At 33.7% G+C, this 18,529-nt stretch overlaps 1 protein-coding gene across 3 annotated transcripts; it reads right to left on the bottom strand.

Annotated features, from left to right (window-relative positions):
* Positions 1-33: 33 nt before the first annotated feature.
* LOC309484933 (FERM domain-containing protein 6) lies at positions 34-18,390 on the bottom strand. Of its 3 annotated transcripts, none has more exons than XM_082151426.1 (12): positions 18,347-18,390; positions 17,622-17,706; positions 17,372-17,451; positions 16,703-16,761; positions 6,086-6,266; positions 5,811-5,966; positions 3,601-3,666; positions 3,117-3,185; positions 2,793-2,955; positions 2,347-2,487; positions 783-941; positions 34-519 (listed from the first exon to the last, which is right to left on the bottom strand). In XM_082151426.1, exons 1-12 carry the CDS (start codon positions 18,362-18,364, stop codon positions 509-511), a joined length of 1,188 nt encoding a protein of 395 aa, XP_082007552.1. In that variant the 5' UTR covers positions 18,365-18,390; the 3' UTR covers positions 34-508. The 3 variants fall into 3 exon arrangements, with proteins under 3 accessions (XP_082007552.1, XP_082007553.1, XP_082007554.1); XM_082151427.1 differs by lacking the exon at positions 18,347-18,390 and adding an exon at positions 18,021-18,248 and having other exon boundaries at positions 17,622-17,712; XM_082151428.1 differs by lacking the exons at positions 16,703-16,761; positions 17,372-17,451; positions 17,622-17,706; positions 18,347-18,390 and adding an exon at positions 9,617-11,026.
* Between the last annotated feature and the right edge of the window lie 139 nt (positions 18,391-18,529).

The following is an 18,529-nucleotide window of genomic DNA, read 5'->3' as shown; positions in this document are numbered from 1 at the left end:
CCTCCAACCCCCAACCTCCAACCTCTTGCTTCCTAAAAATGAACTTGCTTTGAGCTCCACTTTGATGGTGGTAACTACATAAAAAAAAAGTCTGCAAAGTTTGCAAAGTGCAACCACTGACAACTCAGAATATAAACTGTGACACCACGGGATTTGGAATTCTTAGGAATTCCCTAACAAAAGGTCACTCTTTAATATATATTTAAAGTGTAAGTTCCCCCAAATGTTTTGCAATACTTATAGTTATATGCACACTGGTAAAGTTATACAATATGTGCTAGATACACAATGTATAAGTTGAGCCTGCAATTAAAATGATTTCAACATGCTTTGCAAATAATTTGATTTTGTATTGTACAAATTAGGCATATAACAATGTGCAGGTGTTTTCTTTTTGTTTGTTTTTTAAATGGTGCATCGTGGAAATTCATTCATAGCATGTACAAAGGGAGTCCCTTTTCGTTGCTCTTGATGCCACTTCCTGGATACACTGATCATAAGCAAATGCCTAAATGTGACCTGCAGATAGGAGACAGGAAATACATTTTACTTATTTCACTAAGCTGTGAAACATGTGCATCAGAAGACTACCCTAAAGACTACCCTTTTCTCCTCTTAAATCTTTTGTAACATTATAAATGTATTTAATACCATTTTAATGCATCCTTACTGAATAAAAGTTTTCTTTCTTTTTTCCAAAATCTTACTGACCCTATTGAAACAGTGTATGTGACATTTAAGAAGCTACATTCATGTGTCATAATACCACATCCTGATCTCACCTTTCTGGTAAGAAATTGGCAGAAGTAAAGGACCATCCACAGATACACCCTCCACCAGCTCAACTAAACGCAGGATGTCTTCAGGGTCATCTACAAACATTTCTTCTGGCTCATCAACACTCATCTCTAAGCCACAAGGACCCATTGAAACATCACTATCTGCACATATAGCACAGATAAGGACATTAATAAACCGTAAAACAATAATAAAAAAACATTCATCTTGAAGTCACAAACAGTAGTGACCGTTATTCAAAGGTCAAGTGGTCCTAATTAGTATATATTTTTGTGTCGTATTTTCCACTACATTTTTAAACATCCTTATATCAAGATTAATTATTTGAGAAGCAAAACTGCATCAGAAACTAGAGGAACTTTAATTGTATTAATTACCATTACTTTAAGATTTAAATCTCATTTGGGATTAAGAAAAACAATTTGGGATTAAAAAAAAAAACCTGTGGCTGACTGAATACAGAGGTCACTGTGGTGACCTCACCTGACCTGACATTGTGATATAAGGTCTATAAATAATTGGCAAAAATGGTGGGAAGAGGGCGTGTTTATGAGTCCAGGACAAGGGGGATTTCAAGCTGACTTTCACATATGTGCAAGTAAAAGGGAAGTAAAATAATGCCAAATGTTTTTGAAACAAAAAAGCTTGTTGAATTGCACTAATCGAAAAAACAAAAACAAAAGTATTAACCATACTTGCATTTTAATGGGCTGAAATTCAACATGGTTGTAGCTTGTAGCCTATATTTAAGCTGTGAATATTTCAATTCAAAACATTTCACACACATTTTCATTGTTTAAAATTCAATAATCCATATTCACCTTTCAGATTTCATTTCCGAAATATTCATTCTGTTAAAAAATACAACCTATAATATTCGACAGGCAATTTTCGGTCCATTTTATTTAGCTTTATTTGGACTTTTTCAACAGGTGCTTGCACCACCTGCTGGCGAGCGCACTGACAGCATATGGAGATTATGAATCAGTACTCTACTGCTATTCCTGCAGTTCCCGGATGTGAAATGTTGAATTTTCTGTCGAATTCGAACCACTGAATTTGTGGAAGCGATATTTTAAAGTGATATTAAATGGACCGTAATTTGACTGTCGAATATTATGGGTTGTATTTTTAAACATAATATTTTGGAAGTGAAATCTGAAAGGTGAATATGGATTGTCGAATTAAAAAAAATAATTTTTTTTGCAAGAGATCATACAGCAGTGGTTACTGTGGTAGACCGTTACTGTGCTCCTTCTGAGGTAAGGTGACATCTAGATTCTTATTATATTTTATGCTCCCATGTAAATAACTAATTTTCATGTTTTGTGACATATAAAGATACATGGATGCAACATGTATTGTACAAAATAAGCATATTTAGGATATATTCTATGGTTTCACAATTTGGCTTCTCACATCAGACATACAAATGGCTCCGCAGTCAAACCACTCCCATATTGTTTTGTCCAGCCTCTAAAACAATCAAACTCTAAGTCCATGTGGTTCTGCTATCAATGGGGAAGTTACATCAGTCTCATTCTTTACCTTTGACATTTGTACATTCAGTGGTGCCAGTGGTTCGCTTCCGGTCTAAGAGGAATTTCAATGGAGGAAGCTCATCTTCGCTGTCATCCATGTCCAGATCAGCTCCATCTGTGATGTACATCTCTCTGTGTGTCCCTCTATCTAAACATAGGCAGGACTCACATTCAAAACCAGAGTGTGTGGAAAAAATATGTCTAATTATGTAAAATATTCAAATAAACAAAGGAATAATAATAAAGTTAACAATTTACAGTATAGTTGTGTAGATTATAACTATTTACATGCACAAATCATCATCATTACTTTTACAGCAGTTATTAATATTGTTTTGTTTAAATGTGTAGATGGGAAAACAGGAAGCTTGCAGACAGTCGACCACAACAGATGCTGAATCTTTTTGCTCTGCACCACCCTCTTTCACAGCTTTGTTGTTTTTTTGGACTGACCGTTTTTTTCCTTGAGCCGCGTGACCAAGGGCTTTGTGTTCAGATGCAGCCGGTGACTGTTGCTCATGTGCTGGAGCAGGTTTATGGCATGAAGGACAGAAGAACTATAGAACACCATCTTTTGCTCACGTAAGCCATCAGCACTAATGACAAACTTCCTGCCCTGTAGTGCAACCAAGACCACAACTCATTCTTAAACTGCAAAACAGACGTACTGTAGAACATACTGAAGACGTCAAGTGAATAAAATGTGGTTCCTCGGAAGGATGTTCTAATGTCACAAGTGATTGTTGAATTTGTAAACAGTAACAATGCAATGATCACCTGAAACGTAATGGAATGAATGTCTGACCATGGCATGTCATATAGAAACTGTTGATTTCCATTCAGTGCCTGGAGAGTAAAAACAAGACAAGTAAGGGGAACGTGCATGTATGCTTTGAAGAATCGTTAATCAACTCTACAGAAAAGACTGGATTAGACTCACATGAATTAATTTATATTCTGTTCTAGGTCAGTTTATAGTGGTTGGTGCAGGTTTTATAGAAAACTTAACATTTATGGGTAGAATATGATTAGTCTGTCCAGTTCCATATGGGTGGCATGAAAGATCTATCCAGTGTTGGGGAAAGTTAAATTAAAGTGTCAGTCAATTAATGGGAAAACAAAGTTTCTTGCATTAATTTCATTTAAAATAATGCATTATTAACCTGCATTATACAGGTCAGTAATCTGATTATGTAACTTGCGTTACTTGTAATGCAATATCTTCAACACTGAATGTAACTGGCCTTGAATTTAGACTTACCTCAGAGATCTGCAGTCCTCCAGAAGCCAAGCCTATGAGGATACAACCTTGTGGTTTATTCTTTTCCTGAGACAGTAGGGACAGAGATGAGGGGCAGAAATGGAAAGAAAGAGAGAGTGTGTCTGAAACTGACAGAAACAGAGGATCTTATCAGTGAAACATGATAAACCACATCGGTAAGACGGATGTTTGAATCAGGGTTGGGCAAAATTCAGAATGGAAGAATTGGCTGCTTTTCAATAGAGCGAGTATTTCTGTAGACCAACCTACATTTTCTATTACCTTTTGGATCATTTCAGAAAAAAAGCTTTGTGTCCAACAAAAGCTTTGTTTCTCAAGATAATCTTCACAAACGAACATTACTTTTATGAATTTATGAAGCCTAAATACAATTGCCAGAAGTAGACCTCAAGGCCACCACCATTTAGCTTCCAACAACTCTTAAGACTTTATTTAGTTTGAGTTAAAATAGTTAGCAAGAACGCAATTATAAACATAATGGGCCTCATTCACCAATATCTTCCTAAGAATTTTCTTAACTTTGTACTTAATAAACTAGATTTTGCGTAGATTTTGTTCTTAGCTAAGATCATATTCTACATCCCTTAATCCTACCCAATACTTAAATTTAACAACTACCTTACTAACTATTAATAAGTAGTAATTAGGAGTTTATTGAGGCTAAAGTTGTAGTTAATAGTTTTAGTGATAATTGGACCCTAATCTGAGTGACCAAACTAAGTGTTCTTCCACTTTGGTCAGTAAAAGTTGATTTATTAAATATTATGAAATTATTCAATATATTTCAAATATAATACAAAATATATTTTGTGTATAAATTTAAATTAATTCCTTTGAATTCAGATCAAATCAGTTTAATACTATTTCCTTAATTTCAATTCTGTTTTCTGTTTGCATACCTCAATTCAAGTTGAGAAATTACATTCAAATTTAAAAAGCATTTTCAGTTCAGTTCTGAGTGGCGCACAACTCTAGTTTGACTGAATACCAGAGTTGTAGTAAGTTCAGACAAGACTGTCAAGTCTGATTCCAAGACCATATTTTCTATGACTAGTCAAGTCCGAGTGTACTTGAAAATCTGGTCTTGGACTCAAGACTCCAGTCTAGTCTGGCCTCGATTATTACAACACTTCTGAACTTTTATACATTTTAAAATATTGCTGATCACTTACAAAGCACTGAATGGTTTAGCTCCACAATACTTGAGTGAGCTCTTAACACATTATTGTCCTTCACGTCTTTTGCGATCTCAAAATTCCGGCCAGTTGATAATACCTAGAATATCAAAATCGACTGCAGGCGGTAGATCCTTTTCCTATTTAGCACCAAAACTTTGGAACAATCTTCCTAACATTGTCCGGGAAGCAGACACACTCTCTCAGTTAGAATCTAAACTAAAAACACATCTCTTTGACCTGGCATACACATAACACATTATTGACTTTTATAATTCAATGTTAGGCTGCATAGTTTAGGTCAGCCGGAACTGGGAACACTCCCCATAAATCCTGATGTACTTGTTACATCAAAATATGGATGGCGATACACTAATATTAGTCTCTCTGTTTATCCTAAGTTTACCGCAGTCCACCGGACACAGGCCGTATCCAGATCTGATGAAGGACCTGCGCCTAGACATGATGACAACACAGTCCTGAAGTGTCAACCAGTCCCTCCCTGTTTACTAAAGTCAGCTGGATCCCGGCCATATCCAGATCAGATGGTGGACCTGCACCTGGACCCATCCATGACGCATCCCTGAAGTGCCAGCCTCATCAGCCCTGTGAAGGCCTCATCGACACGACCAATCTGACTTCTGACCTGTAACGCTGCCTGGATCATAATCATACACTGTTCGCTCACTGGCCAGAGGAGAACTGGACCCCGGCTGAGCCTGAGTTCTCCCAAGGTTTTTTTCTCCATTCTGTCACCTGATAGAATTCTGGTTCCTTGCCACTGTTGCCTTGGCTTTTGGCTTGCTTAGTTGGGGACATTTAATATTCAACAATATTACTGATCTGCCTTACTTAAGGTGGACGATGATGCAATTTTCTTCTAGAAACAAACTTTGTTGTATTATTTTCATGTTATCACTGTGAAGCTGCTTTGATACAATCTGTATTGTAAATAGCGCTATATAAATAAAGGTGACTTGACTTGAACAGTGGACTTAAAAAATAGTCACTAACTTTGAACATTCTATAGATGGTGATGGGCACATCACTCAAGGTCAACGCTTCTTGCATGAAATGTAAGGCAGCCTCGCTGGATGACATTCCCTTCAGCTCCCTATGCAGGGTTGGGATGTGCTTCAGGATATAATCATTCCCACGCTTCTGTATGATCTGTCAGTGTCACAATGAAAACATCATTAGTTTTAACAACAGATTGTGCTCAATAAGAATGGGTGAGCACGTTTTTTTCAGCCCCACAAATTTAAACCAGCAAATTGAAACACCCTCACCCAAAAAGGGAAAAAGCCCTGTGGGCTGAAGTATGCAAAGTTTGGTTCTTCGTAGTCTCCCAGGTCAGCTTGCAGGGCGTATGCAGCCAGCTGGAAGTATAATCCTTCTTGCTCAAAGCACTCAGATCTCAAAACTCTCCCTTTAAGTTCGGCATAATACAGCTGACGGGCTTCACTGTTTCTTTGAGAATGAAACAAGCCGTTTAAAACAGACACCTTTAACAGTTTTACACAGTTAAACAGTGGTTAATGCATAGGTATCATAAACCAACATTTACAGCATTAATGCTGGTTGATAGAGATAGTATTCTTTATTGTTTATTCATCTTTGCTCATAATACATTAACTGATGTTAATGTTAAGAATTTAATTTTAATTTGTACATTTTGAAAAGTTAAAATGTACGTTGTACATGTAGAAATTAACATTAACCAAGAATTTTTTTTATTGTAAAGTGAAACCAGTACTTCATGTACATGTATTTATGTATGCATGCATGTATTTATTATTCATTTATTTGGCGAGTAGCTGCTTAATTAGTGGGATAGTGGGATATAAAGCCTACTGCATCATTTTTGATACGCAAATGTCTAAGGCTTCTAATTATCAACATGATCAGAACTGAAAAACCTGTTTTACACAATCTAGTACATGTTTTCTGTCGTCTAATTGATAGTTTATACTTTTTTAGCAAGTGTTGTATAATATCAAGAAAATGCAATTACCACTCCTTATTATAGTAAATAATAAATAAATAAATAAATCCTTATTTATTATAGATGCCTTTTTGTTACACATATTTAGCCAATGTATTGGATATAATGCGTTGCATTCAATGTTGTTATTTAATTTGTTTGTAAAAGATGGCTTATATTGTTTTGGCATAGATGTACAGTAAATGGTTATATGTGTGTATATGTGACTGTGCTAACCCATGTTGAGAGGAGCAGAAAAGTGCGATTATGTGTGTGCGCTAGAGGACTCCTACAACTTTAAATGAACTCAGCCATTGTAGTTTAAGTTTACTGGAGTTCAAGGACATGAAGAGGTGGACCGCTTGCACCTGCCTGGAGAAGGATCTGGGAAACTTTGGAGGAGTGTCAACCTAATGCTTGTTGTAAACAAGGAGTATAAAAGACTGATGAACGGACTGCCTCTTGGGATACTGATACGCCAGAGCCCCCGACGCCTAGAAGCCCAGAGCTGGGGACAAGAAACCCCAAGCAGAAGAGAAGAAGCCCAGAGCTTACTACACCTTTGTTTCAACACATGACTATTGTATTTTATACTTAAACGATTAAGTTGTATTCGCCTTTTATATTTTTGTTTATTATAAAAAGAAAAGTAACCAATTAAAAGAAATTTAATTGATAAAAAAAAAAAAAAAATTACATAACCATATAGTGCCTATGCTGACAGGAGGTTAAAGCATTAGAAAACACATATAGGTAAGCCGAGATTTCGCTACAAGACAAACGTGTATCTGTCTTAGATATAAAGACAAATATAATGACAGATTACTGAAAGAGATATAGGTCAAAAAAAAAAAAAAGAAAAGATAGTAATAACTAAATAATATGAATTATACAAAGTAATATGTAAATTACATAAGTGGGCAAACAAACAAACATAAATAGAATTTTTCATATTTTATAGGCTATTTTAGTCTTGAACAAAATTTTTAATAATGTCTACAGCAGAGAAAATGATAAATACTTCAGTAACTTAGAACAGGGCTTGGTACGCTGATAAAGGTTCAAAAATGGAGATGTGACTGAGACTGAACTAAAACGGGTTTTCTACAAGAAAACTTTGCTACTCTAAGGTAAGAAAATATAATTTGTAATTAAGGGCTAGCAGCAAGAAATTGTTAATTAATTTATTAAAATAAGATAAGGCAAGGCAAAGCAAGCTTATTTATATAGCACATTTCATACACAATGGTAATTCAAAGTGCTTTAAATATAAGAAAATATTATAAAAGAAATAAGAATAAATATTACAGTTTAGACAAAAATAAAATAAAATACTGTACAAACAGTCGGACCAACAGATAAGCAAGAAGGATGAGCTATAATTAGTAAAAATTAATTATAACTATACATGAAGTATGGATTTTTATACAGAAATTTATACAAAAACTTATATTGTAAACTTCTTAGATTAGGAGAGCTGTTGAAAATAGTGAATTCAAAGAGTATTATTAAATGGAATGTTTAAGTTAGCGACAAGATATTTTGGACCGGAGGAAAAAAGCTGATGTTTTATTAACATCTGAGAAACTAAGAATAATAGATGGAAAATTGATCTAATAAATACGTTTAGATAAGAGAGGTCTATACCAATTGAAGAAGTTGTGAAAGAAGGCAAAGCTGTTTTTATGTATATATAGGCTATATATATAAATGTTTAATACTATTATACTAATGGCAGAAGGTTTTAAAGGAGTCGAAATACCTACCATTCCAGCCGCTCAAGATAGCTAAGGAAACACCCTGGACAGTGAAATTTAGAATGAATAATTTGATTGAGGACTCAATAAAGCAAAAACTGTTTAAAAGCTGTAGAAGTTGTGTTAAACAATTGCCTAGGAAGTCAAGTTTGAGGATTTAATAAGTATATATACAAAAGATTATTAATGTTTAACGAGTTTGAGTTTAAGAGTTTTAGGTTTTGTAATTTGAAGTGGTTTACGCATAAAATACATAGCTTAATGGGTTACATTAAAGCATGTTATTGCTAGCAAATGATGAAGCATTACATATTAGAACAAAAAAATAAAAATAAAAATTGATTAAACTAAACGGGAATAAGCTGAAATGTTAGTGCAATTAAAGCAGCCATGTGAAAGACGTTGAGTTATATAGAGGAAAAATAACAAACAAATGTGTTGTAGTTTGTGCCGAATGTGTGAATATAAAACCAGCTTTACCCAAGTATTAATAATAATACATTTAGTTTATATAGCACCTTTAAAAGTTGCTTTCTCAAAGCGCTTTACAGGCAAACACAAGAGTGAAAACTACACTCTAAAAAATGCTGGGTTGTGTTACCCAACGTTGGGTTAAAAATTCTATTTAAAAATGGACAAACCCAGCCGTTGGTTTACATTTTTAATGTAACCAATGCAATTTGTCCATTTTTAAATAGCATTTTTGTCCATTTTTGATTTTGTCCAAAATGCAATTTGTCCATTTTTAAATTGCATTTTTTAACCCAATGTTGGGTTAGTCCATATTTGACCCAAAATTGGGTTAACACAACCCAGCAGTTTTTAGAGTGTACACATTTTAAATACAAATATAAACAAATAAAATGGAAAATCAAGTAAAACCTGAAATAAAATGTTTTAAGAAGCGATTTAAGTCACTAAAGTGTTGCTTCACTGCTGTTGTATTGTCAGTAACTTTACCTTAAGTATCTAGTGCAATTATAACTAGACTAATGAGATAAAAACATTAGGGCATTTGAATATTGATATTGATAAAATATTATATCAATTAATAAAATAAAATAATAATAAAAACATACCTTGCTTCTGAGAAAAAGTTTAGCAGTTCTGTGCAAAAGATATTCCAAGTTGGAATTTCTGACGAGGTCAAAAGATGCTTCATTAGACAAACAACTACAGTTAGAGAGCCTCAAATGTGGAAACATTGCAGTGAGGAAGAAAAATAAAAAATAAAAATAAAGGCAAAACATTATAATAAAAGCACGATTGATATATTATGTTGTAACAACTATTAATAGCCAGATGAAAAGTCATAAAAAAGGAAAAAGGTTTCTTAAAAACGTACAGTTGTTTGTAAAACTATGTGCACTGAAGACTGAAGATTTGAGTTTGAAGTTAGAGAAAGCAGCATGTTAGGGGGAGTAATGTTTCTCCTGGTACAGCCTAGCACACAGAGCTCACGGGAGTATCTCAAGGTCACTCAACAGGAGTTTTACCAGACAAACCCAGCAATACATGGAGAAACAGGGTTTGATTTAAACTGTTTTGAGAAACGGGAAAATAGACTGCCAGGTAAACTAACTGATTTAGCTCTAAAGCTTTAAAAAATGTTGGGGGGACTTAACCTCTTATATAGACTAAGCCTTTTTCTGACCCTTTTAGTCCAACCAGACAATTTTAAAGAAAACACAGTGATATGATATTAATACAGCTGATAAGCTAGCTTGACTTAGAGAAAAGTAGAGAAACGGAAACAGAATGTATAATATATAATAGATATTGGACCAAATTTAACACCTTAGTGAGAATTTAATCTTTGAAGTTTTAACTGATAACAAGATACATATTCCTACATGGGGACAGACATTATAATATTACTATTGTTTAAGTTAAAGATATAATACTATTGCATATGTTAAAGATATGCAACAATTATAATGGAGTTATTTAAAAGTCAAATATGGATGTTAAATATAGTGAACAAGAAATAAGATATTAAAGTAATTAAGTGGGTTACATATTATAGTAGTTGATGGATTTTTAGGAAGTCCTAGCGCCTGCTGTTGCATGAGTGCACTCCCAATGCTGGGTCGCACAAGGAAAGGAATTTGTTGTTAACCCCAGTGCCAAACAGATATGTGGATGATCCACTGGTGACCCCTATAACGGGAGAAGCCGGAAGAAAAATAGAGAGAGAAAGTGGATGGATCGTCGGAATGAATTTAGAGAAAATAATAATAATAAAATAATAATGTACATAACAAAAGTAAATGTATAATTATTACTACGGTGGAAGAGATAGTGACTGCTTTAGACTGACCACATAGTTTTAGGATATTTAGAACAAAGACAAGGTTTGAATATTGATTACTTGAAATTGGTTTTAATATAAAATATTAAGATATGCGGCAGAGTGATCAAAATGCAGGAACAGCTGTTAATAGCCTAATAAAAGTTGCAGGCAAGATGTGATAAATGAAATTAATATTTTTCATTTTACAGCTATTTAACAAACTGAAAATCAACAAGTACTGCATACAGAGTGACTGTAAGAATAAGCTTACATAGATTAAATAGATTAGCCATTTACAGATGTAAAAATAATAATAAACGTGAGGATAGTTGATTAAGAAACTTGAGTTATTAGAACATTTCCTCTGATTTAACAGGAATTTGATCCTTGCTATAAAAAACAAGGTGACAAATGAAATTGAAATTAACAATAAAAGTATGATTAAGATGAAGAAAAGCTTCTTAAGTTAGAGATAACTATAGGGAGGTATTAACAGGATTGAGGTTAATTTAATGATGAATTGGAAAAGAAGATTGTCAACAAACAATGAGAGAACCTAGTGTGTTGTTGTCTGCCAGAAATGTAGGATGAGTTCTCCTCAAAGTAATAATGAATGACCCAGTGACTATCAGCGAGCACATGGATGCATAGGACTGTGTATGTAACAGGGTTGCTGTGGACTAAATGCCATGAATGTTTGAAAGACATTAACCAAAGTAATTTGCTGGTATATATGGTACGCAATAGGCATAGAATTTGGGGCATGGACCTTTGGTGGATTAACCATTTAAGGCAAAAGTACGGAACAAAGGTGTACAAAGTAATCAGACTTGGAAACAGCTGAGTATTTCTAGCGTCGTAAATATGGTCATAATGTATTGAGATAAATACAAATGACGTAGAAAGCAAGTGGCTGCTGGTTTTGTCCCAGGAGACTTGGGAGAAAACTAGAGAGCCTAAAATCTTGCTTTGAAGAAGGAAATAGATAAGTAGAGTGATATGAAGATATGAAGTAGAGTGATACTTTGGAATTTACTTATCAAAAACAATTAAAGTAAATAGTCCAAAAAGAGGAAGAATAATGCTGAAATATAGAAAAATCCTGCTAATATAAATCAATTGCTGTGGGTAAATGATAATTATTGATTGTTTAAATTATTATGGATGTAGCACCCATTTGGAATTTTGTTGATTTTATTGTAGCCTTACTGTACAAGCGATTTAAGTGAACTAAAGCTTTTTGGGAGCAAAAGAAAGCAGGAAGTTGAACTATAAAGCTAATGTGGAAAATCTACAAGCATAAAATATAGAAAGTGGAAAAATATATTTAATAGTACATAAAGGAAGAACATTTGAATATTGCATTATGGAACTACTGAAATTATGGGATTCTCATATCTGCATAATCTTGCCTGATGAATCCACCGTATAAAGCACTAGAATATAGGTGAAGTAAATTAGGGTCAAAAATTGGAGAAAAACCCCCAATGATATTAGTATTACAAACGAAAAGAACAAGATGGTTTAAAGTGAATGTCCTGATAGAAATATTTAATAGGAAGGTAAACGGAGATTATTCACTGTAAGGTGAATCTACCCTAAAGGAACATTACAGGAAATTAAGATTTTGACGATAAGAGAGAAAAGTATACATTTGGTTAGAACTGGAATATTTGGGGAAAATGGAAAGACATCTGTAAACACTGCAACAGTATAGTCAGTCTTAGCAAAGTTTAAGAACATCATTCATGGACAAATTAAATATGAATTGTGTAAGAATGTAATTTATATATTAAAAAATATATATAAAATATATATATATATATATATATACAGGGTATATATAAAATAATAATAATTTAGAAAATGGCATAGAAGCAAATCCTAAAAGTCTTAATACAGTTATGGAGACTTATTTGGTGATAATGAAACTAATATTTTGAAAACTATTAAATAATGTGAAGAATATTGAAGAATATTCCCATTGGCTAGAAGGAAAAATAACCAAGAGATAATGGTAATATAAGATAAAATACATGGAGGCTAATACCTCCTACTTGTAGTAAGAGTGAGAAATGAAAAATGATATAAAACATAGGTTATTTTTAAACATCATCCTAAATATCATGATAAAATTAAAAATGAAAATAGACAGTATTTCTTTTTATAGGGGAAAAAAATGTGTGCATTGTACTTGGCAGCAGAAACGAAGAGTGATATTAAATCACGAATATGATAGCATATGGAGCATGTAGGCCAATAATATTTAATGAGAGTCACATAAAATAGATTAGGATTATGGAAAATATTGCAGTATCTGTTATATTAAAGCATTCTAATATGCAGAAAGAAGACTAGAAAGACTAGAAAAATTGGGAGAGAAACTGGACAAGGATGGTCAATCAACTTGTAGAAGAGTTGAGAAAACAACTTAAAGTTAATTTAGTATGTTTCCATAACAAACAAAAAGAAATGAATAATTGAAAATGAGCTCATTATGAATAATAGGTGCTAGTAGACATATTGTAATGTTGACCTGATTGACACTCCTGGATGCAGGCTTATCATGGAAGTGTTTGAGAACAGCAAGAGAGCAGATGAGGACAAACAAGCTCTCATTATGATCCATGCAAGAGCACCAAATGGCCTTGACTGAAACTGGAACCCTTTCAAAGAAGGGGGTGGAAATAGCAGAAGAAGTCCTACAGTATATAGTTTGTATATGCCTCTTATTCAGTCAAATAGACTGTACAACAAGATAGACTGTAATAGTAAGAAACGGCCGCTCTGCATCCACCAGCACTGAGACCTTAGCTTGGGTCAGTTAAACCTTTTGGGAAATCCTGGTAAATATTATTACTTTATTATTTTAATGATTTATAAAAAATAAATATAATAAAAACCATAGAACTAAAAGGACTATTATTAAGTGGGTGTTTGATATTGTAAACACGAATGTACTTATGATAAAATGTAATAATTTTATGTCATCTATAATGCCAAGTATGGTTATTAGTGACTGATAAATACATGTTGATTTAAGAAAACGAAATATATTATTGTAAATGAATAAAGAATAATTTAATTGTATTATGTGAAAAGGTATTATACTATAGTAACAAACAAATCTGGGGTTAGAAAAGATTATACCTTAGATTTAACTAAGGAGACGTTTAGGGTGAGAACTTCTGATAAGATGATTTAATTATTGGGTTAATTTTTGAGGATTTAAAATGTGTGTGATGCCACCAAATACTAATGTAACAAAGTGTGAACCTTATTATAATGGGGATGTAAAGATAATTTATAGTAAGAACTTACTGAAAATAATGTTGTTGTTTTTGCTTTTGAAATATTTTTAAATCTTTATGAATTAAAGAATTCATTGGCTTCAGTGGACTTTGAATGTATATAATATATTAAGGAAATTAAAATATATGCTATGCTAATTGAAGAAGAAACTCTTGTGACCGTGGGGCATGTTAAAAAATGAACTTGTAAATTTAATTTAAAATATAAGAGGTTTAAAGATGGACATTATTAACTTGAGAGATTGTTTATAAACGTTACAATGGGAACCTTATGTATAACAAGGAACAAATTGATTTATTGACTTATATAATTTATGTTTGAACATATATAGTGTTCTCAGAAATTAAGGGAAACATTAGAAGGATTACTCTGGATACAAAGGTTTAATTACTGGATTGTTCTGATTATAGTAAATGTATGAAATGTAACCATAATTACAGTAACCAGATAAATAATTGTAGGATGTGATATGTTTATGCAACAATTACTAAAAAAGGGTTTTGTTATATTTGATGGTACAATAATGATATCTGAGAATCTGTTAATGCTCAAGAAATGATTACTGGATTTAGTGTAAGATATTTGAATGAGAAAATGAGTTGCTTGACAATATTTGACCCAGAGGTTTGGAACTGGATGTTTACAAGCAATAATAAAAAAGAAACCTTGTGCACTGTTTGAACATTGAAGAAGTTTCAAGACTGGTTCAAACCAAGGGGGATGTTTAAACTTGTAGTTTGGGCAAGAAAACCCATCATACCCCAGATACTGACTTTGTGCCCTAAAGACCCTAGGAGATGCCAGTGGCTAACGTTTCCAAGGTACTTCACCTGGAAGCGCATCCCCTAGCTGGGCTAGGGGTGGAGCCGCGCCTCTAAGGGGAGACCGGGTGCTTGAAGTACTGGATTCTTTTTGAGATCTAAATTGGCCTAATATATGATAAACAAGCAGAGCACAAAGTTTTATCCCTTAATAAATAAATAATTTTAATACAATTACAAAAGAATTATAATCGATTATTTCTGTTATGGGAACCAGAAAACAAAACTGGGTGAAATATTGCATGAACTGTAACAAACCAATCTATTTAAGAATGTTGGACAAATGTCCATGTTATTGGTAAAGTTTGACGAAGTGAACAAAGTTTGTGCTACAATTATGAGAAGGAAGGATAAAGAGTCAGGATAATTGCATGAAGGGGGTGTTGTATAGTATCAAGAAAATGCAATTACCTGCCTCCTTATTTATTATAGATGCCTTTTTGTTACACATATTTAGCCAATGTATTGGATATAATGCGTTGCATTCAATGTTGTTATTTAATTTGTTTGTAAAAGATGGCTTATATTGTTTTGGCATAGATGTACAGTAAATGGTTATATGTGTGTATATGTGACTGTGCTAACCCATGTTGAGAGGAGCAGAAAAGTGCGATTATGTGTGTGCGCTAGAGGACTCCTACAACTTTAAATGAACTCAGCCATTGTAGTTGAGTTTACTGGAGTTCAAGGACATGAAGAGGTGGACCGCTTGCACCTGCCTGGAGAAGGATCTGGGAAACTTTGGAGGAGTGTCAACCTAATGCTTGTTGTAAACAAGGAGTATAAAAGACTGATGAACGGACTGCCTCTTGGGATACTGATACGCCAGAGCCCCCGACGCCTAGAAGCCCAGAGCTGGGGACAAGAAACCCCAAGCAGAAGATAAGAAGCCCAGAGCTTACTACACCTTTGTTTCAACACATGACTATTGTATTTTATACTTAAACGATTAAGTTGTATTCGCCTTTTATATTTTTGTTTATTATAAAAAGAAAAGTAACAAATTAAAAGAAATTTAATTGATTACAAAATCTGCCTACTGAGACTTAGATTTATGATGCTGGAAGACTTTTAATGAGAACATACCACAGAGGAGTCTTCTGACCAAATTGTAAGTACCTTTTGAATGCTTACGGTTTAGGTTAGATTTGACTTTCTTTACCTTACCTGAGAATAATAAATAAATAGGTAAAAGGTGTAAAGAGTAAAGTACACACCGTAAAACACAAGTAAAGGGCCTTTTAGTATTATAAAAAAATGAAATAAAAAACTTCAGGTTGTGGAACGTTCTTTTTTGCATTAAAATCATTAATTATTTTTATAAGGTAAACATGAGAATAACTTTTATGCAATATTTCAGGATGAACACTTACTGGCCAGTTTTTTTAAATGCTTGAAAAACTTTTTTGTTCTTGGTTATGCAAACATTAAAGTTAAAAGAAATTGAAGAAATGAAAGTTAATTCCATTTTATCATTCTGCAAACATACATTCTGTAACAATCTGTACAATTTAAAACATCCAACTAAAACATTTCAGAAAAAGAAAAAAAAGTTCGGTGAATGATGTATAAATAACATTTTTGTGCTAATGTTTTGAGAAATGTATTAACACAAAGTGACACAAAGCAAGGTGACATTACATATCACTGGAAACAATATCCTAGAAGTAGAAGGGCAAAATGATGGATAAGCAAAACAAACATCTCACATCAACGGCGGAGAAAAAAAAAGTACTTACACAATTAGTTGAGCATTTTCTACAAAGTACTGCACTTTCAGTGAGAGAACTACTTCCTCCTATGAAAGTAAATACATGAATGAATAAAAATCTGCACAAGGATGCATGTAACATCTCTAGTGTACGGTGGCCCAGTAGTGCGCAACACAACAAAATTTAAAAAGCAAACATAAGTTCACAACACAGCGAAATCAAGCCACAACACAACGGAAATGCTCCCGACCACTAAAGGGCTCTCGGAGCATGGTAAAGTTAGTTTTCCTTGCCACTGTTCTATAGAATCGCCAGTTTTACGAAGATATTTATACCACTATTAGTTTTAACAATATGTTACCATTGTATATCGACATGAAATATTACTACATCATCATCTTCATGCATCATACCGAGAACAGATATGGTCTTTAGATAATAACTCCCTAATTTACCACAATATTAACTCTAGAACAGTCATTATTACTCATCAATAGTGATGTCACCCAAACCAGAAAATTCCCAGCCAGTCACGAGCTGAACATTTTCTCCTTGGGTTTGTAATTATAGACCTAGTCATTTCAGTATTTACCCCGCATGTATTGTAACACTCAGTGGTGAATATCAAAGAAATTATTTCTGAAGGATCATATGACAATGAAGAATGCATTAAAGTATTTATTTGTGCTTCATTACCTTTAATGTATTCTTTCTCCAGGACTTTGGGAGGTACAAGGACAATTTTTGCTCCAGATCTAGGAAAAGCGGTTGATTGTCTGGTACAACGGAAAGAAAATTATGAGCCAATATGGTTTAGACAAACAGAACTGTCACTCCCTTCATCCTTGATTTTTGTCTCGCTCAGCATTTAGTCAAATCATTCAAACAAAAAAAAGGCTCAGTTAGCAGTTCCACATGTTTACACAAACAGAAGGAAACCACATACCCTTTACAACACTCAGACCAAAGAGATGAAGATCTGAGATCACAAGTAGCTCAGACAGCTGGTTGATCACGTCTTGGCCTCTGTCCTTAAGCTGTAATACAGACATGCTAAAAATTAAGACATACTACATATAGGCTAGCATAAATTAACCACACAAAAAGTTTAGGCTGTTTTTTAAGCAGGCCTGTAACTTGAATAACTGAAATCTGAATGAATGTTCATTACAAATACAACATGTGCAGTTTTATGGAAAAAGCTAAACAAGATCCAACATAAATGACACATGCAAAAAATATAACTTTCTAACAAACACAAAAGAGGCTGCAACTCTTAAACCGACACTCCATGTTCATCTCAATATCTCTTTGATTAAGTATAAAAACATGTTCACACACTCACCCCAACAGTCATGTTTAGTTTTGTGTTATTTGGCAGAATAACACTCAGACCTCTGCTTTGGTTCTTCATTGTGGATGTGCTCTCTACAAGGTCCTCTTCATTAGTGGTCTCTTAAATTGTTGTCGTCGTGGGCAGTTCTCGTATATCTCTCCTTAATGCCCTCCCTTTTATATAAAGGAGTCTACATGTTTATATTCATTGCTGAAAAAAAAAAAAAAGAAGAAGAATCTTAAACTAGCTTGCATTTCTTAGCTGGTCTCCTAGCCTTGCTGATTTTAGAGGGTTTTTAGGGGTTTACCAGCCTGTCAGTCTGGGCATTTTCACACACTCATCCCAACAGTCATGTTTAGTTTCGCGTTATTTGGCAGAATAACACTCGATACCACACTTTCGAGGTACCACACTTTTAGGATTCGATACGATACCGATACTTTTTCTTGCATTTTCATCGATACCGATACCGTTAATTTCTCTTTTTTTTCTTTAATTTTTGTCAGTAACAATATTAT

This window comes from Leuciscus leuciscus, assembly GCF_965113295.1.
Source record: "Leuciscus leuciscus genome assembly, chromosome: 21".
Lineage (NCBI taxonomy): Eukaryota > Metazoa > Chordata > Actinopteri > Cypriniformes > Leuciscidae > Leuciscus > Leuciscus leuciscus.
The sequence above is the reverse complement of the archived record's forward strand: the minus strand, read 5'-3'. Positions and strand labels throughout refer to the sequence as shown.

Bases quoted from the DNA above. Each gene is read 5' to 3' on its own strand.
- LOC309484933 (XM_082151427.1), bottom strand. From the start codon at position 18,089: ATGAAGAACCAAAGCAGAGGTCTGAGTGTTATTCTGCCAAATAACACA. The intron at 6,267-16,702 runs GTAAGTACTTTT...TCATTCTCAAAG, and splicing joins GAAAATGCTCAACTAATTGT to AAACAGTGAAGCCCGTCAGC. The intron at 3,186-3,600 runs GTAAGTCTAAAT...TTTACTCTCCAG, and splicing joins GAGGACTGCAGATCTCTGAG to GCACTGAATGGAAATCAACA.